At 47.3% G+C, this 25,144-nt stretch overlaps 8 protein-coding genes across 8 annotated transcripts; 5 read left to right on the forward strand and 3 right to left on the reverse strand.

Annotated features, from left to right (window-relative positions):
• Positions 1-2,373: 2,373 nt before the first annotated feature.
• Positions 2,374-5,361, reverse strand: Triagg1_2228 (CAZyme family GH95; the record flags this gene model as incomplete). Its single annotated transcript, XM_062896386.1, has 10 exons — positions 2,374-2,758; positions 2,832-3,060; positions 3,119-3,287; positions 3,340-3,533; positions 3,712-3,848; positions 3,899-4,603; positions 4,691-4,868; positions 4,931-5,018; positions 5,086-5,168; positions 5,226-5,361. 10 exons carry the CDS (start codon positions 5,359-5,361, stop codon positions 2,374-2,376), a joined length of 2,304 nt encoding a protein of 767 aa, XP_062759084.1.
• A 1,711-nt stretch (positions 5,362-7,072) lies between these two features.
• On the forward strand, positions 7,073-9,597 carry Triagg1_2229 (uncharacterized protein; the record flags this gene model as incomplete). Its single annotated transcript, XM_062896388.1, has 7 exons — positions 7,073-7,516; positions 7,577-7,617; positions 7,670-7,972; positions 8,028-8,257; positions 8,324-8,385; positions 8,436-8,557; positions 8,616-9,597. 7 exons carry the CDS (start codon positions 7,073-7,075, stop codon positions 9,595-9,597), a joined length of 2,184 nt encoding a protein of 727 aa, XP_062759085.1.
• Positions 9,598-10,344: 747 nt separating this feature from the next.
• On the forward strand, positions 10,345-11,389 carry Triagg1_2230 (uncharacterized protein; the record flags this gene model as incomplete). The annotated part of the gene is made up of 2 exons (XM_062896389.1): positions 10,345-10,774; positions 10,830-11,389. 2 exons carry the CDS (start codon positions 10,345-10,347, stop codon positions 11,387-11,389), a joined length of 990 nt encoding a protein of 329 aa, XP_062759086.1.
• A 223-nt stretch (positions 11,390-11,612) lies between these two features.
• Triagg1_2231 (uncharacterized protein) lies at positions 11,613-12,743 on the reverse strand (the record flags this gene model as incomplete). The annotated part of the gene is made up of 2 exons (XM_062896390.1): positions 11,613-12,262; positions 12,332-12,743. The coding sequence occupies 2 exons, from the start codon at positions 12,741-12,743 to the stop codon at positions 11,613-11,615; spliced, it is 1,062 nt and encodes a 353-aa protein (XP_062759087.1).
• Positions 12,744-14,562: 1,819 nt separating this feature from the next.
• On the reverse strand, positions 14,563-15,581 carry Triagg1_2232 (uncharacterized protein; the record flags this gene model as incomplete). Its single annotated transcript, XM_062896391.1, has 2 exons — positions 14,563-14,774; positions 14,867-15,581. 2 exons carry the CDS (start codon positions 15,579-15,581, stop codon positions 14,563-14,565), a joined length of 927 nt encoding a protein of 308 aa, XP_062759088.1.
• Positions 15,582-16,277: 696 nt separating this feature from the next.
• Positions 16,278-17,924, forward strand: Triagg1_2233 (transcriptional regulator family: Fungal Specific TF; the record flags this gene model as incomplete). The annotated part of the gene is made up of 1 exon (XM_062896392.1): positions 16,278-17,924. One exon carries the CDS (start codon positions 16,278-16,280, stop codon positions 17,922-17,924), a length of 1,647 nt encoding a protein of 548 aa, XP_062759089.1.
• A 2,385-nt stretch (positions 17,925-20,309) lies between these two features.
• On the forward strand, positions 20,310-22,325 carry Triagg1_2234 (uncharacterized protein; the record flags this gene model as incomplete). The annotated part of the gene is made up of 4 exons (XM_062896393.1): positions 20,310-20,388; positions 20,458-21,432; positions 21,486-21,959; positions 22,021-22,325. The coding sequence occupies 4 exons, from the start codon at positions 20,310-20,312 to the stop codon at positions 22,323-22,325; spliced, it is 1,833 nt and encodes a 610-aa protein (XP_062759090.1).
• Positions 22,326-23,660: 1,335 nt separating this feature from the next.
• Triagg1_2235 (uncharacterized protein) lies at positions 23,661-24,863 on the forward strand (the record flags this gene model as incomplete). The annotated part of the gene is made up of 3 exons (XM_062896394.1): positions 23,661-23,913; positions 23,969-24,126; positions 24,186-24,863. 3 exons carry the CDS (start codon positions 23,661-23,663, stop codon positions 24,861-24,863), a joined length of 1,089 nt encoding a protein of 362 aa, XP_062759091.1.
• Between the last annotated feature and the right edge of the window lie 281 nt (positions 24,864-25,144).

Consider the following 25,144-nt stretch of genomic DNA (forward strand, 5'->3'; position numbering starts at 1 on the left):
AGGACTGATTGACGCTTAGCTTAGGGGTAAAATAGCAGGGAATCAAGTAATTGACAGCCTGTCTTATAGCCGGCTACTCCACATGCCGCCAAATTACGCCCCGACGAGTGAAATATAAGCAGTCCAGGAGACTCTTTCTTTTGTGAATCTCGAGCATCTATAGCTATAAATCCATATAACTCAGCTTAGAAATCTGATTGAACTGTTGGCTTGTTTGCTAGACGCTGTCGAAAATCACACCGACATATCCGTGAGACCAGACTGTTCAGTATTCAGCCAGATTCGTGGCACCTATGGGCACATAAGCCACATCGCGGGCGGTATCCCCGCTACGCCAAAGCCAAGTAATATGGATGCTCACAACATTACGTAGCCCTCGCAGATCACGCAGAAGAATGAGTTGAGCTCCTGTCGAGCTGCCCCTTAATCTATTACTGAAATAGATGCTGCAGCCAAAAGCATAAACATAAACATCATGACAAAGGTTGATGATTGAATTGTTTACGAACGGTGTCTACTCAAGTAGTCAATTATTATAAGAAAAAAGCATCTGACCCAGACTATATTTCCACGAATTCAGGAATGTTGCGGCGCAGGACAACATCGACGAACCCGAGTGCCAACTAAAAACATATGGTGATACCCTCAAGAAGGTTGCTATCTGCTTGAAGCACTGGCTGGGATTCCTATACGCTACTTAGGAGCATCATAACACGTTGAGAGTAGACAATGCTGGCCCAAGATGAGCTCTGAACATATACACCGTTGCAAAAAGGCACCCCCACCGGTCACTCCTTTGCCAGCCGCCATGGCGATGCGAACAACATGCACACCTGGCACCCAGATGGCAATCGATGTTGACAATTGGAACCTTCGAGAATCTTCTTCTCTCATATAGCGCGAAGAAAAAAAGATTTCGCTCGTACCGCGTTTTCTCCTCTCTTCTCTTCCCGCTCGCGTTATCTCCTCTCCTCTCTCCTGCACCCTCCTCCTCCGCACCTTCGCCGACTCTGTGGCATGTGTTGAAGCGTATTAGGCCCACGCCAGTCAGATGGACGCGGAGACCCAAGAACAGATAATACAGCACATCAGACGCAGTCATTTCACCCACACCAGGTCATCGTTAAAGCAAGCCTCCAGTCACCGCCTCTACAAGGCGGCAATAAAGGATAATGCTAAAAACACTTGGCCGGTGTATCTCATTTTAAACATCATGTACAACATATTGCCGGACGTGTATGTTTCCAAAGTTCGCGCCGCAGGCCTCACCACTGCGTTGGTGGATGACACAGCCACCTATCTCAGAGCACACAAGAATACTGTGAAACCGCGACGATACGATACGAACACACCAGAAGGGCTGAGATTCCAAGCGAAGTGGAAGAAGCTGCGAAACATCCCCACAACGTACAGAAAGAAGAACACCGAGACCAGCGCCACAACGGGAGAGAGCAGTACTCGCCGAGGCGCAACAACTACACGGAGCATCTCGAAAGCAGCGGGCGGAATTATAACGCTAAAGGATCTAAAGAACTACCTATACACTATTACTATTAAGGAACCCTTATGGAGGTTATATTTATTATCAAGAGGTTCAGTAAAGCTGCAACAGCTAGGTCAGAGGAAGACTACGCCCCAGCCTTTGAAGGAACCCTTATACATTAACTATTATAGTTATAAACTTATAAGTATAAGTACTTTATTAAATAATACTATTATACTTAGTACGTTAAATATTATTAATAATTATAAAGAATTTAGTAATTTTACCTAAGTAAATAAAATTAAATTAAATAAAGCTATTTAGTTGATATATAGTTAATATATTAAACTAAAGGATTTATTTTTTTATTAAAGGCCTTAATAAATATTCAAAAAATAATTACTTTTATAAGTAAAGCTAAAATTTACTTTAAGAATTTAAACTTTAAAGTATAAAATATCTTTTATTATAAACCTAAAGGCTTAAACTTAATAAAACTCCCAGAATATTATATATTATTGCTATGAATACTAGCGGAATAGCTATATTAATAATAATAATAACTTGCGCGTCAGATTGTCGTGTGAATGCCTAAGATCATGGTAGCTTGTTCATCCTCGTATAAAGGCGGGGTAGCTGATCACTTTTCACAAGTCATCTACATGGCTTCATTGACTTGTTCAAAGATTCACTGAACACATGAATCCATCAGTTAACCCTTGATCTTATCATTGTAGTGAATAGTTGTCGGGTTGACATTATCAGCATGCTTCAATACCACTCAAAACGAGAAGATTTAGAATAGAGGCAGCTTTCAAAGAATCTCATCAATCGCAGCATTTCTACAGAGTTTACATAACCAATACAAAACAATAATACTCTTCCCACCTCTACTTGTGAATCAAAACCTTGCTATTCACATCGACAATCTTAATCGGCGCCTTGTGGTTATGCAGCGTCACCTTGTTCACCAAGCCGTTCTTATCCCACGAAAAGTCCACGGATCCGCCGCCTCTAATGCGCATGCCTTGAACGGACCCGCCCTTCCATTCAGATGGAATAGCCGGACCCAAGACGACCGTGTGGATGGCATTAGACGCAGCGGGAACTGGCAGATCAGTGATTAGCATGGCCAACACGGCGGCACTGTATCCGAAATTGGCGTCGATCTGGAACGGCGCCGCGAGCTCGTATGGCCAGCTATTGCCAGAGGTGTACACGGAAAAGCCGTTGTTGGCGTAGTTCATGTCGATGGCATACTTCAAATAGGTATATCTGCAGCATAATTATACATGTAAGAATCGTGAAACGAAGTGGAATAGAGGGGGATAAAGAGGGAGAAACTTACGCAATGTCGGTGTTGTTGAGCTGGGCCCAGCATGCCACTCGCCAGACCTTTTCCCAGCCAGTGTTCGAATCAGCCGTACCGTTGCCTCTGGCCGTCAGGCTGACATTGACAGCATCGGTGACAGTCTTGTTCCACATGTGCGTGCCGATGCTGTAACCAGGATACCAGCCCACGAGGTGAGAAAGGTGACGGTGCTCATCGTCGGGCTGATCCCAACCGATCTTCCATTCTGCTTCGTCTTAGCAATGGTTTTCTTATAAATATAGTGCTATTATTGGTGTGCGTACCTTGGATTTGACCGAACCAGCCGATAATAATACCCGGAGAGAGCTTTGACTGTGTCTCCTTTACGGTCTCGAGGAAGGTGGTGTTTTTATCACCGGAATCTTCCCAACTATCGATAATGTGGTCAAACACCTCCCAAACAAGCTGCTGGTAGTGTGTGCACCCAAAAGTCTAATCAAGTTAGTAAAATGCCATAGACTATCCAGGTAATCAGTGTTCTTACCGTCCAACCATGCTCAGGCGAGTTGCAAGGAGCGGCAACAAGGGTTCCATCATTCGAATAGAGATCAGGCACCATCTCATGGATCCAGTATTCGGCAACCGACTTCATGAGCGGATACCCAACAGTCTTCCACCAGTGCGTGTCGCGGCCGTAATCATATCGGTTCCAGACGTTTTGCACAGTCAAAAGGTAAGCTTATGGGAAACACATATCACCTAGATGCACTCACTAAGCCAGGCAGCGGATGCTGGGTAGTTGGACCACACAGCAGAGTTCATTTGTCTTCAAAGCGGTCAGCAAGTTCACCAGCAACGAGCCATAACTCGACTTAGTTGGGGCCATACCCCGTGAACCCAAATGTGTTGAGATTACTGAATCCCACAAATCCAGGAGCGTCATATAGCAATTCGGCTGTCTCTGTTCCACGCGGCACCCACGTATCAACGATAAAATCCCACAAAGGCCCCTGGATATCACCAAGGCCGGTTTGTTCAGTGTGCCAGTGATTCCTATGGCATCATGGTCAGTCAAAGTCGGCCTACGGACGAGTTCAACTTACATCTGGACGTTGACGTCAACGTGGTAATCTGAACTCCAAGCTGGGAATTGATTCTCTGTCCAGATACCCTGCAAATTGGGTGGCAAGGATCCATCTCTGCATGAACCGATGAAAAGGTATCTGCCGTAATCAAAGAGGAGGTTCTCCACGAATGGGTCGCCGACGTTGTAATCGTAGTTCTCCATCAGCATCGATGTAGGCACGGAAGCGGAGTGCTCAGAATCCGGCAGACTCAGAGTGAATTGGCTGAAAAGCGTATTGTGATCCTTGACATGGGCGTTGTACATGCTGCTAAAGCTTTTCTTCTCGACGGCCTTGATGGTGGCAACCACAGCCGGCGCGGGATCGACGCCCTTGAAGGAGTAGTTACTGGCCTTGGTTCCCTTCTTTTGGTCATAGTTTGTCCCAGCTGCGTATACCACCGTTACAGAGGTGGTTTTGCGATCTGAAGGAACAAGAAGTTCGTGGGCCGATGTGCATGTAGCTCCCTTAGGCCGATTAAGAACTTGAGCACGAGCGTCAAATATCATGCCAATGTCCTGTTGAGTCTGTCCTCTCAAACGAACTCCATTGGCATCGCATGAAGAGTTGGATGATGGGTTGCTTCGTTGGTTGTCCTGCAGTCCAATGGTCACGGCGGGCAGCGGCTTGTTGGACTGGACGTTGTAGGCGCAGACTTGGTCGGGAAAGGTGCAGAAAGTAGTTCTACGTGGTTTGTCAGTTTCTGGAACAATTGCTTCTTCACGAAAAGATCGTGGTGTTTCAGGTCGCGCTGTTTTGAGAATTACGTACATGGTAAATTTGGCACCATTCGATGTAAAGGTGGTTTGATGAATACCAGTTTCGAGATCTAGCGCGCGATTGTAAGAGCTGTATTTGCTGACTCCCGCAATCTTGACAGTGAGATTTCCTAGAGTCTCGTAGTTGCCATAATGGTAGTTTGCTGGATCTCCATATAACGCACTAATGTCTGTTCAGAAAGAAATGCATTAGCGGGTCACGACATCCGCAATTGAGTCGAGCGCAACAAACCGTTGTTGATTTGAGTGTTCCAAATCGTCTCTCTAATGCCTGGCAGAGCAGTGTAGACTGGAGCCGGCGGGTTGGCGCCAGTGTAGTCCTGTGGCAAAGTCAGTCAGGCTGTACAAACCAGAGTCGGTAACGGAAGCAAGGATTGAATTGCTTACAGGGCTTTCGAAAGGCCCTCCAGACCAAAGACTGTGTTCATTTAGGACCACAATATCCTCTCCAACCAACCCAAGGGGCATTGCTAAATTTGCCCAACATTAGTTGTCTTATCTCCAGGCGAAACGATTTCCACACCAACCTCCAAGCTTTCCATTTCCTAGTGGATATGCTGTCATAATAATGTTGGCTGGATCTGCTGGCTCTTGAGCCCAGAGTTTCCTGGCAGCTGTGCCATGGGCACAAGCTGCGAGAGTGATGAGCCCCGTTCGCAACATTGTTGGCCAATGCTACTTTGCACACAAAGGCGTTGAGTGGGAAGCAACTGTTGTGTCTCGGAGCAACTCGATGGGTCATCTTACCCTCTTAAATAGCTGCGAACGAGTTGCCCTATCATCGTCGTAAACCGGCGTGATCCATAACGATCTCAAGATAATGCGGGGTTGGAAGCCTAAACGTCTACCAGCGATCCCCATAGTAGCATAGGTTACCAGATGAACACGACGACAAACGAGAAGTCGTTGAGTTCTTCATCGTGTCGCATCGCGGAGGGGAATTAACCGTCCCGTAGGGTGTTGTCTCATTAGACCCGACGGGTGTGAGGGAGGGAAACGCCATGCCATTCATGGTATCAGTTTTACGGCTTTGGGATGTCTTGGAAACCATATGCTAATTGAAATGCAGAAAGTAGGTCAGGTTGCAGTGATCTCGCTGGGCCGGTAATCGACAGGGGCCAATCGTGGGGAAACGATACATGCCGACGGCAGCAGTGCTAGCCTCGGGCTGTTGGAAGAACCGTCTTGGCTGTGTTTTGAGAAACGGAGAAACTGTCAAATGGCGGATATTCAGTTGGTTCAAGTTTCGGAGCTGTATTAGAGGAGGGATGTGAACCGAGTAGCGAGACCAGTCTCCTTCAAGAACACATCTTGGGGGAGCTATTCAGTTAAGACAACTACAGCGGCATCATCTTACCCCAAAGATTATGTTTATAGCAGTTGTCTTGTTCCATTTTAAGTAATTCGAGCGACACTTTAGTGGCAGATGACTGTAATAATGCGAAACGTTTTGTTTCATAGATCAATTGATATAACGCAGTAACCTCTTCTGGGCAATGCGTATGCACTGCTGACCAAGCGAGTCATCCTTTTTCACGAATGGACGATGCTCTAAACAAAAGATCGTCTTCAACGCTATCGGATATCGCAATTACGCATAATTCTTTTTCCTTCAAACTACACGAGAATGTGAACCGGGATACGGTGCGGATACGGTACGGATAAGCGCTTATTTGGTTCGACATCCCCTTTTCATGATCTTTATTCATCCGATAGATGATTCTGCTCGCAAAAGTATCACTATTTTCATCTTCCACAGCGAGACGACTCAGCTTCCGTCGGTTGGAATTGAAAGGCCATTCTAGTTTCAGCAACGTGGTGCATACCTAATTAGTAGTGAAGTTGGTAGCTTGGCAAACACTGCATAGCCGGAAAACAAGTTAAGCTTCTTGATGCTTCAAATGTGGAAACAAAAAAGGGGTATGAAAGGGCCAGGTTGAAACTGGAACAAAGAAATATATATGGCAATATAGAGTAGAACCGTAAGCTGCACCTCAAAGTACGGTCAACTCGGAGAGCACAGACTCCGGCTCCTACAATAACAGCCGACATCGGCTGATCTGGCTCTTACATACGTTACTAAGAACGCTAGACTTTATACGAGCACCAGCCTTCGTCAACCAGGAACAAAGACGTGATTTGTCGAGCAAACTTCGGCTGTCGGTGGATCTTATCAATCAGATAAGCAATCAGTTGATCATGGGCCGGAGCGAATTAATGTGTGCCGTAGGGAGTGCAGAGGCACCGAATCAGCTGATGTTTCCATTTTTTGGCTTGTGATCCACGACCTAAAATATCTCAGAATCGCGGTCGGGTTGAAGGTTCATCATAATATCGCCTACCGGCACCGATATGCTGCATCGAAAGCCACGCGATGAGACGTTTCACTCGAGCAACCTTGTATTTATCGCTGCTTGCTCATCTATCCAACGCTCAACCCCTTTCTCCACAAGAGTCGCCTAAACTGTGCGTGAAGAGCTGCGAGAATTCCCTCAAGTCTGTGCGATTCAACGATGCCGATCCGGCAGCATCAGCCCGTCGACAGGCGTGCCAAAGCCGCCTCGCGTTATCATCAGAATATCTGTGTCTTGATCTGAATTGTGGAGCGAAGACGCGCGACTCGGCGTTGCAACATCGCAATGCTACTTGTTACGCCTCTTTTGGGAGCCCCATCCCGGCATTTAAAACAGATTACACAGATGAAGAAATAGCCGGACTACTGAAAGTCGGTAAGAATGATACGTTTGACGCTGGAAACACATCGCAAGAGGCGGTAATCCCGTCACCTGAGTGGTTCACTTCCTGGTTCGATACCTTGGTATGCAGACTTATCTGTTGATGCTTGTCTCTCTTCCTATACAATATTAACTTTCCTTAGGATGCCGTAGAATATGCCCGTCGACATCATTATCTCTATGGGTAATTCTTCTTACGATTCAGTGGCAACGAGGCTTGGCTAACGCAAAAATAGTATCGGAGTAATGGTATTCTGGGTTGCGGTGGTATTTGTAGGCCTCGCGTACAAGGTCCACCTTGCAATCTCTCAGCTTTATTGCAGACAGCACAACTTTGACAATATCGGAATCTGGACGGAAACAGGGTCGTGGTTCAAGCGCAACATCACCATTCCCGCGACGTTTGGATACAGATGTGCCCAAAACGTGTGGTGGGCCACGATTCCGCCGCGCATCCAGACATTCACAATTACAATGTTTCTTATAATGAACATTGTGTTCTGTATACATGGTTATAGAATCATTGATGAAAACCTCTAGTAGGTTAATCCCTTCTTCACAATGCTTCTAGGCGTTCATACTCATCACCTACAGTTTTGCCACACCAGCTAAACAGGTGTTGCGCTACGTGTCAGATCGGACAGGAATAGTATCTTTTGCCAATTTCCCATTTATTTGGCTGTTTGGAATGAGAAACAACGTGGCCATGTGGCTTACTGGCTGGGATTTTGGAACATACAACAACTTCCACCGATGGTGTGCCCGAATTTCCACCATTGAAGCCGTTGTTCATTCCATTCTTTATACAGTTCTTATTTTTATGAGTGAGTTGAGGGAATGCCCAGTTATATGAATACCACACGCATCTCTGAATACTAATGCCGACTTAGACGGAGGGTGGAATTATTACGCATGGTGGTTTACCATGTGGTTTTGGAACGCCGGTCAAATGGTAAGAAAACCAGGTGCACATGCTGGGACAATACTCTAACTCATCAATAGGCCACTATTTTTATGTGTGCGTTATTAATACTTTCCGTCTATTGGATACGACGTCGCTTCTATGAAGCATTTCTCATCATACATATCGGACTCTCTATTCTTATCCTCTTAACAATGCTCGGGTAAGGCTACTACTTTCATTATGTGATGACACTGTCTATAGAACTAACGCAACTACAGACATGTTTCAATATTTAACGGAGAATACGACGCCTTGTTTTGGGTCCCTGCATTCATTTGGGTTTTTGATCGGGTAATGAGGCTCCTACGAATCATCATATACAATCCTGGACGTTGGTCAACTACTGCACTGGCCAGCTACAGCGACTCCGCAAACATCATCCGTCTGACGATTCCCACCGATGATTCTCTCTACAAGATTCGACCCGGCAATTATTTCTATTTGACAGTCTTGAACGACACGCGATTTTGGGAGAGCCATCCATTTACTGTTGCCTCGACCTCGGCCGAGCTTTCACAGGCATCGGAATACTCAGACGAAGAAGAGCCGCTTTTGACTTCACCGACGATTGCCACAGAGATCGAACTCGAGCGCCTGACCTCTGAATCAAAGAAACAATACATGACATTCCTTATTAGGCCATACGATGGCTTCACTGAGCGTCTCAGAGATATGTTGGCTAATGAACAGTCGAGCTCGAAGCCTCTTAGGGTACTGGTAGACGGACCGTATGGCCATACACAACAGCTTCAAGACTATCGACAAGTTGTATTCATCGCTGGCGGATCCGGAGTTGTCGTTGCTCTCTCATACTTGAACTCTCTTTGCGACGGGATGAAAGAGCCGATCACAATCGAGCTACACTGGGCTGTTCGTGAGCCTGCATTTGTACGAGATGTTGTTTCCAAAGAGGCCAAAAGAGCCCTTGAGACAGGCATGTTATCGCTGCATCTCTACATGTCTTCACACGTGAATGACATTAGCGGGAGCGATTTACCAAGCACGGTTGAGCAACATGTTGGTCGACCAAATATTCACTCAGTCGTCATGTCGGCTGCGCGCGGTGCTCAGGGCAGTAATTTGGCTATTGTCGCATGCGGGCCAGCTAAAATGGCAGATGACTCGAGGTTGGCAGTGGTTGATGCATTAAAGAATGGGAATCATAATATAGATTATTATGAGGAGAGCTTTACATGGTAGATCGGGGTATGGAATGGGTTATAGAATGGATAATTTTGCCAGATCAAGATGCTTCACAAGGCAATACGGCGAATCAGTAGAATTCAGTTAAAAGTTACATCGGTAGACCTATCGGGCAGTCCAAATAAATCGCGTAAATGATTACTTTACAAGCACTGAAAGTGTAAGGTGACAGCGGCTCATTACCACGGAGAGAGTTGCCACGGAGAGAGTTGCGTGTAAAGAGCTGCTCAGGTCAAATGAAGCGCAGACTAAAAATACCACTAGTGCTCTTCTTTCAACCAATTATATTCTTGAATGTTCTTGAAACGGTGCTTCCGGAGAGAGTTGCCTCCAGACGGATGTTCCACAGACTAGTATCTCCGGACCTAGCATCATGTTCACTAATCTGGCCCTGTCCATTGAACCCTACAGCATAGTTGTAATGAGCAACAAAGAGAAGTCGTGAATAATAATCTTCGAGCAGGTGGGTGAGCGCATAACATTTCCCATACAATTATTGACATAGAATCCGGACTTTCTTGCCAGTTCACGGACGACCGCAACCCGTTATGTGCGAGAAATAAGCGAGAAGCGATGATATTGAGAAGTTACTTTCGAAGTCAATAGAGTCGATAGAAATGCTGTTCAGGAATATAAAAGCAGCTCTCATTCTTGCTACTGAACTCCTGCTCAAAACATCACAATCTCACCCAGCACTTCTATCATTGCCAGCACATAACCGTTTACTATTAATCGCACTTGAAAATGTCTGAAAGCCTTGTTTTTATTACCGGAGCCACTGGCTACATTGGATCTCACCTTGTTGGTGATGTCCTCAAAGCTGGTCACCGTGTTCGTGTCGCGGTGAGAAGCCAGGAAAAATCTCAGTCAATCAAGGAGCTGTATCCTTCTGCTGCGGATAAGATCGAATATGCCGTGGTGCCAGATATGTCACAACCCTCTGCTTATCAAGATGCCTTGAAAGGCGTCAACTACGTGTTCCACCTGGCTGGAGCAATGGTCGACAAGGGAGTAGAGCTGGAAAGAGACTTTGTCGATCCTGTGGTCAATGGAACTTTGTCGATTCTTGAGTCTGCCAAAAAGGAACCCAGCATTCGCAAAGTGGCTATTGTGTCGTCCTTTTTGTCTTTAATCCCCATGGATGGTGTTTTGCGCAATCCTCTCCACATCAAGGGTATGTTCGTCCGAATAGCATCATGATTGAGTCAAGTAAGCTGACAATTTGGTAGCCAATACCGGCGAGAAGTTCGCTGTCGATTACAAAATGGCTTTCCCTGAAGGCTTACCTGGCCAGCTTCTCAAGTACCAGACAGGCAAAATCGTGGCCCACCAAGCCTACCGCGACTGGATCGAGAAGGAGAACCCCAAATTTACCGTTGTAAGCGTTCATCCTTCTCAGGTCTTTGGGCCTAGCCTGGTTCAAAAGTCCTTGAGCGAGCTCAGCGGAGTGAATTTCCTTGCTTGGATGAATCTCCAGTCAGATGGACCTCCGATGACGCCTTACTTGATGGTGGATGTTCGCGACGTCTCGGTCGCACTGGCACGAATCATTGATGCTGATGTCCCATCTGGGACCGAGCTACCCATTACTGGACCTCTTTACACCTGGAAGCAGTACGCAAGCTTTATCAACTCGAAATATCCTTCGTTGGCCATCAAATTTGCGCCTCAGGAGGAACCAACTTGGACAATGGATAGGGATGTTACAGACAAGTATCTCAAGGTGGACTGGACTGCACCGGAAGAAACTATCACTGCATTTGTTGATCAGCAAATTGCACTGCCATAAAGAAGAGGAGATTGTCCAGATTTATAGTTCAGCATAGTATAGGTGACTATGAGCAATGCCAATAAGAGATCTATATCGTCTTGACTAGTATGCACAGTAAAATAGCATTGTGAGTACTGACATGGCACGTCAAAAGAGATGTTCAATCTGATGGCTACAGTATATGCAATAAATTCCTATACTAAAACAGTAACTATTTTCGCTTATCTATGTGATGCTCTATCTAATTTTTCTCATTCTCGTTATGGACCAGCTTAACCTCACTTGCTGAGTCGCCGAATAAACCAGATTTCAGCTGGCTAGGATATTTCTCAGTTGAGTAACCGACTGAGCGCATCCACTCCTCGATGGTCTTCATGCGCTTAGGGTGAATCTTGTCCAAGCGAGCATAGTCCTTGGTCCAAAGGCCCTTGTTACCACCGCTCTCTTGCCAGATTGTGAACCAAGGAACAAACATCTCGGCCATGGTCTTGAGTGTTGGGTCTTCATAGCCTGGGGATCCAGCAAGACCAATCTTGGTGTCTGGCCACGACTGGGCCACTGCGGAGAGAGGTAGAGGCTCGAAGCGAGCAGGCTCTCCAGTCACCGCGGTGAAGGCGGCAGCAATAGTGTTGCCATTTACGTGATCAATGCCAACGCTGAGCAAGTCGGCTTCGAATTCCTTGGGATGCTCAAGCATGTATCGAGCGTACCAGGCGAAGTCAACCAATCCTACCATTGCCATAGCACCGTCAGCCTCGATGGGCATGCGGAAGACATAAACCCCATCGTCTCCCTTGGAAGGAGACCATGTAGCAAGATGGGACTCGGGATAGGGGCCGCTTTCAATAACACTCCAGACCATCTTGTCTGTTGGCTGGGCCTTCAAGAAGTCTAAAAAACGAGGAAAGTTAGTAATCTTCCGAGAGGCGTCAGGTCAGGTCATGGTCATGACTTTCTTACCGACAACCTTTGCCTTTCCGTCGACGAAAGGGACACGATACTTGGGGTTGAATCCAGACTTTTTAGACACAAATGGCAGAGAGCTGTAGACGAAGTGCTTGACGCCGGCCCAGTAGGCAATCTCGTAGATGCGGATGCCCCAGAAGATCTCAGCCTTCTCACCAATCGCGAAACCGTTGGTGTTGACGAAAACGGCGTGGACTCCCTCAAAGGCAGCAACGAGGTTGTCTTCGTCATAAGTGTCGGCCTCAACCACGGTGATGCGGGTGATGGCTGCAAGAGAGACGCTCTCCTCCGACTTGGCATTTCGAGAGAGGATTCTGACGGAAAAGGACTCGTTCTTGACCAACTCGCGGGCCACGGCGGAGTTCTGAGCTCCGGCTCCGCCCAAGATGAGGATGACTTTGGACATGGTGGATTCTTGAGTTATCTTGATGCAGTTTGTTGTGTTGTGATATGCGTGTGATGCGTGTGTGTTAACCAACTAGATGCTTGTGTGACTTGCTGATTTGAATGATAGGATAGCTTGAGAGGGAGAGCTTTCCAAATCTTTATATATTCTGTTACACTGTATATCTCCTCAATCTCCTTTACACGGTTCACTAATCATGGCTGATAGTATTTGGATTCTCATGAGGTCAGAGTTCCGAGGGCAGAAGATGTTGCGAGCTCAATGATGCTTGCTCTGTAACCAGGATTACTGATCCCGCCGCATTTCGATCTAAGGAGTTACCGCATTTGTCAAGGCCAGCCCAGAGGCAAGAGATGCAATTGGATGCCCCCTCTGCCATTCTTCTGCTTGGGGTAACGCGAAACGCCGCGGACTGTGTAGTTTTTCGGAGGCAAGGGCCGTCATGATGCCACTCTCGATTACTAAGATTTGGATTCATCAGCCTGGAGCATCAAAACAAAAAAGGTACTTTTGGTCAGAAATACAACGCAACAAGATACATCTATTGCATCCTTTCTCTAGTGCTGCAATCCATTGGTCTGGAACTTTATCACTATGTCCCCGGATATGTCAGCACATTCTAGAGTCTGAAGAGAGAGTTTTAGCCGGCAGAAAATCATCACAGATTCTGCTGGCTAATCGATTGGATTATAAATGTGGAGATTCTAGAACCAACTACAAAGTATAGCTACCTACTCTTACCCTCGGGAGACACCACCAGTTCCAAGGTATCACTACTTGCACCATCGGAGATGCCCCGTTTCTATGACCAGGGTACGTGCTACCTTCTTGGGAATAGCCTCTTTCAGTCATCTTAATAGTGATCACAACGGAGACTTTCCTCCTTTCTCGCCAATCAGGATTGCAGTTTTGTTTGGTCAGAAGCCGACGCTCGGCTCGGAGATTTTGGGCGCCTCTCCCATCATTAGTCGGAATGTTTATAAAGAGAGCCGGTTCGCCATCAGTCGTGATTGGCAGAGATTACAATTCATCCGTCTCCGATACGTTGCTATGATGGCATATGTATCTCATAATCACTCAAATTCTTGGTTTGCAACGGTGAAATCAGGACCTTTCTCGAAGACGAGTACGCATGCTCTGACCATATGGTCGACCTAATATAAAGAAACAAAAAGGGGGGTTCGAATTTCTCAAAATCTTTTCCTCCTTCTCTTCATCTACCCAACCAGCAATTGTACGGTCCATGAGAGCGCGTGAGAGCCTGGTCATAAACGCCAATATAATTTTGAGGGAGACAGAGTGTCCCTGAATCGCCATAATTGAAAGCGTTGTCGTGGGATTTGACGGGATTTCAGAGACAGACAGAGTTAGAGGTACCCTTGACTCTTCCAGCATCATTTATAAGCTGACCAAGTTCCACAACGTAATTGTGCTGAAGCTCATGTGGGCGTTGATTGGAAAGGATGGCAGCATTCCCAGTCCTGCTCAGCAAGATGTTATACATACACTTACAAAGATGTCGATGAGGCTCACTACGTATTAAACCACCCCTCTGTCCGGAGTCAATACAAAGGAGGAACCGGAAAATTCTATGAGACCTTCTTCCAAGCTTGACCGCATTTACGCGGGTGTGGGCCTTGGCGGTATCACATTAACACAATATGGAACATGGTTTCAAAAGCGATTTTAGTCAGAAATTTTTCAGTAAATAGCTATGGGGAAAACATATGAAGAGCAAGGTCTGACCATATAGGACCTATCTGCTAATTAGACCTAAAAACTTCCTGGCTGAAAGTTATTGTAGCATATCGGACTATTCTTAAGGCTTTTTCATAACAGTGGCAATCGCATCTTTCTCAGTGAGACCACTGACACCAATTCTCAGATAATTGGGATCGCTGTCAATCAATTTGGCTGCCTCGCCACTTCTAAGCTCCTCAACATCCCAATTACTCCAGATAAAGCGGCCGTGAAGGAAGGCAGCAGCGGGAGTTGCGGCCCAGACACTTAGGGCAGCAGGCAGGCTTTCTTCTCTACGAGTTAGCAGCTGACTTTTTATTGTGATACAGAGATGCAAGACGATTTTCTTGAACTAAAGGGCCATGTTGAAACAGATGACTCACCATTATCCCAGTTAATTGGAGAGCTCTCATTGAATCCATCTGCGCGACTCATGGGTGTAAGAACAGCACCTGGATGAAAGCTAACGATTTGCATTTCTTCCGCTTCGTGTTCTTGGGCGAATTGCTGGGCGATACCCAGACTGGCGTTCTTGGTCAATCCGTATGACGGCTTCCCTGACAAGTGCCAGACATATGTGATCAGAGTGGAAATATTGACAACGTATCTTGGACCTCCAGACTTTTGATGATAAAAGTGTTGAATAAGGTCAAATGTAGAGCGGACATTGATGTGATAGTCTCCCCAAAATTCGTCCAAGGGCATGTCGACCATCTTTTTGGGCGTTCCACCCGTTGCCGCGTTAAGGACCAAGACATCGAGGGTAATGCAATCTTCTTTCAAGCCAGAGAACAACTTTTTGACCGAGGCGGGATCGGCAATGTCACCACTGCGAGTATCTACAATGGTGGGTGATCCGAGTTGTTTGGCCTCCGCAACAAGCTGTTCACCAGCCGATTCCAAAACATCAGCTCTGCGACCGAAGATGACAATGCGCCTGGCATTTGCGGAGATGAAGGCTTTGCTAATGGCATATCCAATTCCGGAGTGGCCGCCGGTGATGAGGACAATCCGGCCAGCCTGGCTGTTTTCCGGCCGCTTAGGGTCGATGGTTGGGTAGGCCGCTTTGCGGATGTTCTTGATGGATGGTAAGCCCATTATGCCGGTTATACTTTGCTGTAATGGGAAAACAAGTTCGTCGATATAATGCTTCAATTTAAGAGGTGTAATAAGATATCCAATCTAATAAAAGAGGTGCTAATAATTCAGTGTTGACTTGATTATCCAGTTTCTAGCTGACTTGGTTCACAAGTTTATATGTCTTATATACCAGAGAGTCAATAACATTGCTTGCAAATAATGTTACCTATTTACACCATTTGTAATCTACAGCTTCTCTTTTCATCCTTGAATTTGCGTATTTTTGCTTACATCAAACGCATCTTGGATCTTTCCAACAGTCCTAGTGCGGGGCCGCTCGTGGCGGACAAAATGTCCGCAGGTGTCGCTCCAAGAAAGTCAACTGGGTACTGCTTACTGAATAATGTACTTGTCATTAGGAAAGTAGGTATAGTAGTAATAACATTCTACAAAGTAATTAAGGGTAGAAACCCAAAGTACAAGTCAATTGTCTCATAATATTAAGTCTACACCAGTATTTTGTTGACAGCTAGAACGCACGTTGAACTGGCTTGACGAACACTTCACAACACTCATCCAAGCTAACTTGCCTAACCTCTTCAAGGACCACGGTACGAAAAAAAATCTTGAACTTGCCTGATCTACAACAGCTAGTCCGTCTTTGTTTACGTTCGAATGAGACCCCTTTGTCGACAACTGCTACGTTTGTTACTAATGGGCACATTTGCCTTGCGGACAGGAAGCCCGCAAGACCCCACTCTGTATGATGACAAACCCCCTGTCACGGATTCCGAAGCCGCAGACTATTACCAACTTGACCTCTGCCGTCATTCGTTATGGCTTCTTTTTTCAGTCAATGGACTAATGAAATACATCGTGATGAATCAACATAGCACATCCCGGGCGGACCCTCGGCATGCGAGGCGAGTCTCCTGCATCATCTGTGCCAAGGGCAAGCGGAGATGCTCCCGCCAGATCCCATCGTGCACCAGATGCGCCGAGAAAGGCTTTGTCTGTCGATATCCTGCTCCTCGCATCTCCTACGTTCCTCCCATCGAACTCGTCTTCTCTTCTGATGGCCCACCGACGGTGTATCAGGACCTGCGCGGATCCGCCGGCAACTCTGCTAGTTCCGGTGCTTCAAGTGCCACGGCAAACGGCCGTTACCATGAGCAGCTCCTCTTGGATAGTACTAACGAAAATAGAAACCATCTCGCCCAGGACTCCACTTCGTTCTTGACTGAATCCCGTTCTGCTACCACTGGAGATGAACCTATATTGGCTCCTCATCTATCTAACCCGTGGTTTCTATCGCCAAGCTCCTGGGTTATTACAGACAATACTGATTCCGTCCGACCTCGCGGCTGTCTCAACGAAGAGGCTCTTCGACAGTTCCCGGACCATGCCATGGCTTGGCTGAAACAGTGGTCTGTAAAAGGTCATTGCCCTTTCATTCACTTGAACCAACAAAAGACGTTCAACGGCTTCCCAGACTGCCTGCAAGATGCCTATACCGTTACCGCTGCATACACAAACTCCACGCCAGCAACAAAACAACTCGCCCTGCGTATCCTCCAAAGTCGCGCCGCACAGCTCGTCAGCACCTTTAAAGACGCCCGATCTCTGGAAGATCTTATATATGGTCCCATGACGGCGCTATCCCGCCTCCAAGCTCTTCTAGTATATACCATTATAGGACTTTTCGACGGCGATATTCGCGCAAGGGGTCAAGCTGAAAGCAATCTCGATATCCTTACGACTTGGTCAACAGAACTCTGGGAACGGGCCGTGCTGGATATATCTCAAAGTCGTGCGGCTGAAGACAACCCTAGCACTGACATCAATGACCTTCTGGCTACGGAACGTTGCAAGAAAGTTGGAACGGCGCAAGAGGCCATGGATGCCGCTGCTCCTACGTCAACTGATCCGACTATTAGCACTACCAAATACGACTACATGGGGCTCATCATGGACGGAACTATATATTCTGCTTGGCAATCGTGGATATTTGCCGAGTCAATACGCAGAACCTATCTCACTGTTGGCATCACCCGCTCCGTATTTCGGGTCCTGCAGAAAGGGTGGTCCGATTGTCCTGGTGGTATTATCTTTACCGCGGCGAACGGGCTGTGGGACGCATCAGATCCGCATACATGGATGAAGCGTATTTCTTCGTCAGGATTTTTGCCCGTGCGGCACACGGATATGGGAAACTTGGTAGATCAGACAGATCGCTCCAAAGTGGATGAGTTTTCGCACACTATTGTCATAATATCATTTGGATTGGAGAGATATGCACAATGGGGGGCTGATTCCAATGAACAGGAAAGTGTGTCTGCAGACTCGCAGAGGCGATTATAACAGTTCATTTAATTAGTAGAAATTTAGTATCAACCATTCATACAAACCTTGAAGTTATAGGACACTATAGACTCAATTTTAGAGACATTAAACTACAGAAATACAACCTTAATATTGTTACTTGTTTATCTGAAGATTATTTCTCAATTACCCGAACACTATGTATTTCAACTTGATCTGAGATACAGACGTGAAATGCAAAATGATTCTGAAAAGTATAGGGTAGCTCCACATCCTGAGTCGAAGCCATAGATACCTAGGTACGTGTCACCTGGCACTGTACACCTCTAGTACCCATTTCGAGATGCGCGTCAGTGCTATTATATCGTCCGGAATAATAAAATCCGGCAGATATTGAGATGCGACATCGGGGTTATTATTTTCCTTGTCATTGGTTTCCTCTCATCTTTTCTCTTTCTTCTCCCGTCTCGCCGGGTTTGGGAGGCCATCACGATCCATGCATCACAAGTTCATCATCTTCTTGCTTTGTGTTGGCAAACAACTAGACCGTCAATCGCTCATCTAGACGTCGTAATTCGGCCAGGCGATACGGTGGCAAGTCAGCACGTGAGGCGCGCAGTTGAAGATTCAATTGCGGCCATGTGCGTAATCAAGTGAAGAGATAGAGTTTGTATTAATACCACCGCAGATCCACAAACATCCCCGATTTCTTTCATGATGAGACACGTGCTCGAGGGAAGGCCTGCGATAAGCTTACATGGACAAGCCGCAGAATGCTTGGAGTGGGTCGATCATTGGAACGTGTCTGTCTAGTGGTGGTGGCTAGTTGAATTGGATGCCTCTGTTTTTACACTTTTTTCCTTATGCTCCAGTTCTTTTCTTTGCCTCCCGCAGGCGGCTGAGAGTTGCCAAGCCAGCAGATGAACCGAAGTCAGGTCAGAGACACCGAAGCAGTGGGCGAATGAGGCGTGAAATCTCTAAATACTGGGACTCCGCCGCCTTGGCCGTGGCGCTATGGAGCAATGAATCGAGTCTTGGCTGCGCCGTTGATCGCTTTCCGGTCACCGAAGCGCCGCACGTGTGCTAGAGTGGCGAGAAGATCTGGTCATGACTGGCCATGATGAGCCTAAAGACTGTATTGGATGGGGGCAGACGTTATGCCGAGCTAGTTTTGAAGCCCTGAATCGTTCCGCTGAGAGGCTTCTGAGCAGCAAACCAGACCACCATTGGCACCCCGTGGGAACATTGAAGTGACACACACCCCTGAACGGCTTCAAGGAGCTAGCGCTGGAATGGATGCCAAGCTTAAATGCTAACTTTATCCACACTGGATGTAAGTGGTCAACCTTATTGCGGTTTAACTTGGGTCGTTGCCAGTCTTGGCAAGGCCGCAGACGAATGCTTTGTTTCTTCGAGGCCGAGGCACGTGCTCTGTCGTGATGGAGGGACTTGAGCTGGTTTTGGGATAGCCTGTCTGATTGGACCCTGGCTATCTTTTTTCGATAGCGGTGGTGGTGGTGGTGGTTGGTGGTGGTGTTGGCTCTCCTCTCAGGCACGGAGATAAGGACAGACGGAAGATGAACAAAGAAGACGGAAGAGAAGAAGAGTCTCGACCGTCGTTGGACTTTGGCCAGATGGATGGGGAGATTCATCAGCTTGTCCGCTTCCCGGCCGTATTATTTGCATTTCAGGGCGTTCACGCGACACTCGGTCCAGCTTTGAGAAAGAGGCGGCCTACATGGCCGGTTCGGGAATCTCTTGGCCGCAGCAAGTCTGTTCAGCCGGTGGATCCATCTCGACGAACAAGAAGTCTGGGGGCCGCATCGATCTACCGCTGAGAGCCGTCGACGAACCCACGTGTATTTTCCCGGGGACGTGATAGGGAGAACGGACTGCGCGAGGCTTACCCTGCCACCAACAACGTCGTGCCTGGTGCTGTCTGCGTTAGAGCTTGGAACTTTGCAAGGTTCCACGAACACTTTCCATCAGACAGCTGTTGCTTCAGGACTAGGCCAATATCCGTTGCCACATGCTGATCTATTCTTTGCCCAAATGTGTGCATGGACGACGTCGGTGTCCCAACGGGGAAAGGACCACGATGTTCTGCTCCATCTTGCCCTCTGTCTTCCTTCTTGTCGTGCGTGGGAACGCACAATACGATGGTGGCTATGGAGCAAGCGGATAACGATGGAACCTGTACCGAGGAGAATATGCACAGGGTGCCTGGTGCTGGGTGCCTGGTGCTGGTTACATGTAGTACATGTACGAGTAGTAGACCTAGGGATATAATACATATTTAAGAAGCGTCCTGTGCGACTGCCCTTGGACCTCTCTTCCGGCTTGTCTCTTTACAATCCCCATTTCAAATCTCTGCAGGATCACCCTTCCTACAGTTTGGGGTTGCTGAAACGCACATCCGTCAAAATGGTGCTCCATCAGTATGACTACATCTTTGCCATTGGCACTCTGTTTGCCATGCTGGATGCCTACAACAACGGTGCCAGTAAGTAGTCTCTTTGCAAAGCTTGACGACTTCACAATGGTGAATTATCTAACCCATCTGCTCTTACAGACGATGTTGCCAACTCTTGGGCCACCAGTGTCTCATCAAGGTCCATCTCCTACCGACAGGCCATGATCTTCGGTACCGTCTTCGAGATGCTCGGTGCCATCACTGTCGGTGCCCGAACGGCCGATACCATCAAGAACGGCATCATCCCCACCTCTGCCTTCCAGGGCAACACCGGTGTCCAGATGCTCGCCTTCACCTGCGCCCTCGCCGCCGCCTCGTCTTGGGTCATGTGGTGCACTCGTCACTCCGCTCACGTTTCTTCCACCTACTCCCTCATCTCTGCTGTCGCTGGTGTTGGTGTTGCTACTGTCGGTGCTTCCAAGGTTCAATGGGGATGGAATGATGGCAAGGGTCTTGGTGCCATCTTTGCTGGCCTGGGTATGGCTCCCGCCATTGCGGGTGGTTTTGCTGCCGCCATTTTCCTCCTGATCCGCTTCGTCGTTCACGTCAGGAAGAACCCTGCCCCCTGGGCCGTCTACTCCTCTCCCTTCTTCTTCCTAGTTGCCGGTACTATCTGCACGCTGTCCATTGTCTACAAGGGTTCTCCCAACCTGGGCCTCGGCAAGAAGCCTGCGTGGTACATTGCCGCTGTCACCATGGGCACTGGCGGTGGTGTTGCGCTTCTGTCTGCCATCTTCTTTGTTCCCTTTGCTCGCGCCAAGATCCTGAAGAAGGATTACACAGTCAAGTGGTGGATGTTCCTCCTCGGACCTCTTCTGTGGAACCGCCCTGCTCCCGCCGATGCTGAGACCGCTGCCGTTCCCGACTACGCTGTTGTTCAGCACCACAAGGATGATGAGCACTCTTCCGGCAACTCTGTCGATGAGTCCCTCGACGGCGAGGTCCTTAAAAACGACGTGGATGCCACGACAACCCCTGCTGATGCCGAGAAGAACATCTCTGCTGTTGAAGCTGCCAGGCCCACCTACGCCGAACTCATGGTTGAGAACCAGAACCGCCTCAATGCTAGACTATGTGAGTTTAGAGATCAAGGGAAACACAAGTAAGCTGTACTAACTTGGAACTAGACAAGAAACCTGGACCTATTGGCTGGGCCATGCGCACTCTCCGTGACAACCCCATGGGCCCTGGTGAGATCTACGAATTCAAGAACATCAAGATCCTTGCTATCCGTATCCCCGCCATGATCACTGCCGGTCTTCTCTATGGCCTCTACTACGATATCCACGCTGCCCAGACCGGTACTGAGGGTACTCCCGATGGTGAGCGCATGAAGCGTGTCTACGCCGCTGCCGAGAAGTTCCCCAACGAGGTTGAGCACACCTACTCTTTCATCCAGGTTTTGACTGCTTGCACTGCCTCTTTCGCCCACGGCGCCAACGATATCGGTAACTCTGTTGGTCCCTGGGCCGTCATCTACTCTGGCTGGAAGACTGGTAACGCTGCCGCCGCCAAGGCCCCCGTTCCCGTCTGGCAGTTGGCTGTTCTGTCTGCTATGATCTCCATCGGTCTCTGCACCTACGGCTACAACATCATGAAGGGTAAGTTTCACTCTGAGCTGCATCTCTTAGTTTGATTCTGATGTACTAACTCGCCGTATAGTCATGGGTAACAAGATCACCTACCACTCTCCTTCTCGTGGTTGCTCCATGGAGATGGGTGCTGCCATTACCGTTCTCGTCTTCTCTCAGTACTCTCTGCCCGTTTCCACATCCATGTGCATCACTGGTGCCACCGTTGGCGTTGGTCTCTGCAACGGTACCTTCAAGGCCGTCAACTTCCAGCGAGTTGGACTTTTGTTGTTCTCCTGGATCATGACCATTCCCATTGCCGGTACCCTCGGTGGTGTGCTGATGGGCCTCTTCCTCAACGCTCCCCACTTCCTGCCTGCCGCTGCTTCTGCTTAAGCAGCTCATCTTCATACACGAAAAAAAAAACATTCTGGGGATGAGGTCAAGGTTGTGGATAGAACTGTGTTTATTACAAAATGATTGATATCCTGCATACATATTTATGGTTGCTCTGTACTTATTTTAATTTTAGCGATGAAGGGGACAATACCTGGGTAGTTTAAAAATAGTCGACGCGTTTCGCGTCATGAGGAATATTACACATGATGACGATGAACTGTGGTTTGTTTGACAATGATGAATGTATTGTATCAATTAATGAATGAAGTGATTGTTTTCGGGAAAGTCTAGTAATCATAGCGCTGTCATAAGTCGCGCCTCAATGAGACATCGTTGTTCTCAAACAGGAAGAAGAAGATTGGAGAAACGGGAAGAAAATGCAGACGATCATCTAGTGGGGAGAGGATATATATGTACTTTGTTCTATTGAGTGACGACTCTTTTCTTCCCCGGCATTATTCGCTGAGGCTGAGACTTTGTTAATGCTGTCTTGTGCACTGTTCATCGGGAATGGTCATTAAAAACATGAACCTTGAAAATATGTAACTTCACAAACTTCCTGCAGTGAATCCGTAATCACCAACTCAAAGCTGAATAGACAGAACACAACTCGTTACCGCAATGTGTAGTAGTTGGACTGCTATCATTAAATACGCGAAGCAACCTCGTAAGGCGTACGTAGTTAAATGCGTGAGGTATTTAGCTCATTAATCTTCTTTTCATAACTACCTAGTTGCTGAAAAAAAGCATACCTACTTTGAGTAGTAACTCAAGGTTGCCAGAGCGCTGAATGGCTAATTTGGGGTACGTGCGGCCGCTTTCAGTTTCTATGGTCTCCCGACTCTTTAAACCCCTGTTCAATAGACAATCAAGCGAGCGCTTGTTAGCTAATCTGCTTTCTCATCATTACCAGATCAAGAATATGAAATGATTCCATAGTACTAGTGGAAACCCTTCTATAATTGCTCCAATCAAATTACCGATTTCGCGAGGCTGCATTGTATGGCGCTACCCGCGCCGATTACAAATCCGATAATTACGCTACAGTCGGAATTACACTGATCGAGATGCGGCTAGACAAGGCGATTTATCACTTCTTGTTGAATGTTGGTTGTGAAACTTCAGCGTCGGATAGACTTGAGTAAAGAATGACAAATGTAATTATCTAGGTTGGAATGTATAGACATGCTAGTATCACGGGATGAATTGCTTTGAGATATAATAGTCGAGCTTCACTACGCATTCAATAGAACTTATTATCTTTAGAAGCTTCATCTACTCCCAACTCTTCGAACTCAATATTCTAACAAGAAAAAAACTACAATACACAATATGGCTAATGAGGCATTATGGCTGACTGGAGTTGGCGAGCAGCCAAAGCTTGGACTGGCGGATATACACGAGCCTGGAGAAGGTGAGATGTTGATTCAGGTTCGTTTCATCTACGACATCATTCTTCGAAAGATCCCTCAAAAGTATACTGATTGGGATGCAAAGGTCAAAGCCATAGCAGTTCAGCCTGGAGAATGGAAAATGCAAGAGGGCCTCATTCCTATTAAGCTCAAGTACCCAACTGTTATTGGCCGTAGGTATCTATCTGAACCCGCACTGTTGTTATCACTTCCTAACAAGATAAATAGTTTCTGCGTCTGGAATTGTTCAAAAGACTGGCCCTGGCGTTACCCGTTTCCAGCCAGGAGATCGCATTTTGACCAATACTACTGGAGTTCTTCGAAATGACTCTCGTTTTGGCGCTTATCAGAGATACTGTCTTGTTCCCGAAAAATTAGCTTCAAAGGTAGCCCTTCTTTTAAACAGTGGTGCGATAAACATGTCTCTAATTGCCATTATATCCAGATAAGCGATGTATCGTTTGATGAAGCTGCAAATATCGCTACATCCTACACGGCGATGAGTGCTCTAGTCCTTCATCTTGGTTTGAACAGGCCACAGATACCCAGTGCACCTGCCACTGGCGAAAAGATTCTCATCTGGGGTGTATCATCATCGCTAGGAATTTTTGCGACTCAACTGGCTAGGCAAGCTGGGTACGCTGTTGTTGGTGTCGCTTCTGGTCGCCACAAACAGCTTGCAGAGCGGTTTGGTGTTACACATTTCGTAGACCGTACCTCTAAAGATGTCGTCTCTGCAGCGTCCGCACTGGGCCCATTCAAGGCCGCTTTTGCTGCTAATGATTCTGCAGAGGACCAAGTCAAAATCGGAGCGATACTGGCGGCTCTGGGCGGAGGCTCATTTTTGTCCACGATGGGTGTTCGAGCAGGAGTTGAATTGCCTGCGGGCGTTACGGGACATTTTGCCCAGTACATTGATGACTACTTGGATGAGAAGAATAGTGAGTTTACAGAGTGGTTCTGGTGGAACTATATGGAAAATGCTCTGGCCAAGAAGCAGCTCACGTCACTGCCTCTCACTATTCTTGGGGGACTAGACAAAACAGGAGAGGCGTGGAGGATCCTGAAGCATGGAGAAAATCACGGAACACGACTGGTCATTGTGCCGGATCACAAGGCATGAGCGCGTTGGCATTTCCTGTACCAAATAAGTTAGTTGAATAAGTCGAACAACAGTCTTTGAATATAGCAGTAACTGAGAGAGCGAGGAAGAATAGTAAGGTTTGACTTGAGGACTTCATTTAGGAATATGCTGCCCAGTTGTGGTTCTAATACTCCATAATACTCCATTGGCTGGAACTGTTACGCCCTCCCTACATGTGGGTCTTTACGCTCGAGATAATAGCTGCATCAATTTAGCTTCTCGAATTTCTCTTCAAATTGCTCTTTGACGTTGCATTGACT

Source organism: Trichoderma aggressivum (assembly GCF_033847375.1).
Source record: "Trichoderma aggressivum f. europaeum strain CBS 100526 chromosome Unknown scaffold_005, whole genome shotgun sequence".
Lineage (NCBI taxonomy): Eukaryota > Fungi > Ascomycota > Sordariomycetes > Hypocreales > Hypocreaceae > Trichoderma > Trichoderma aggressivum.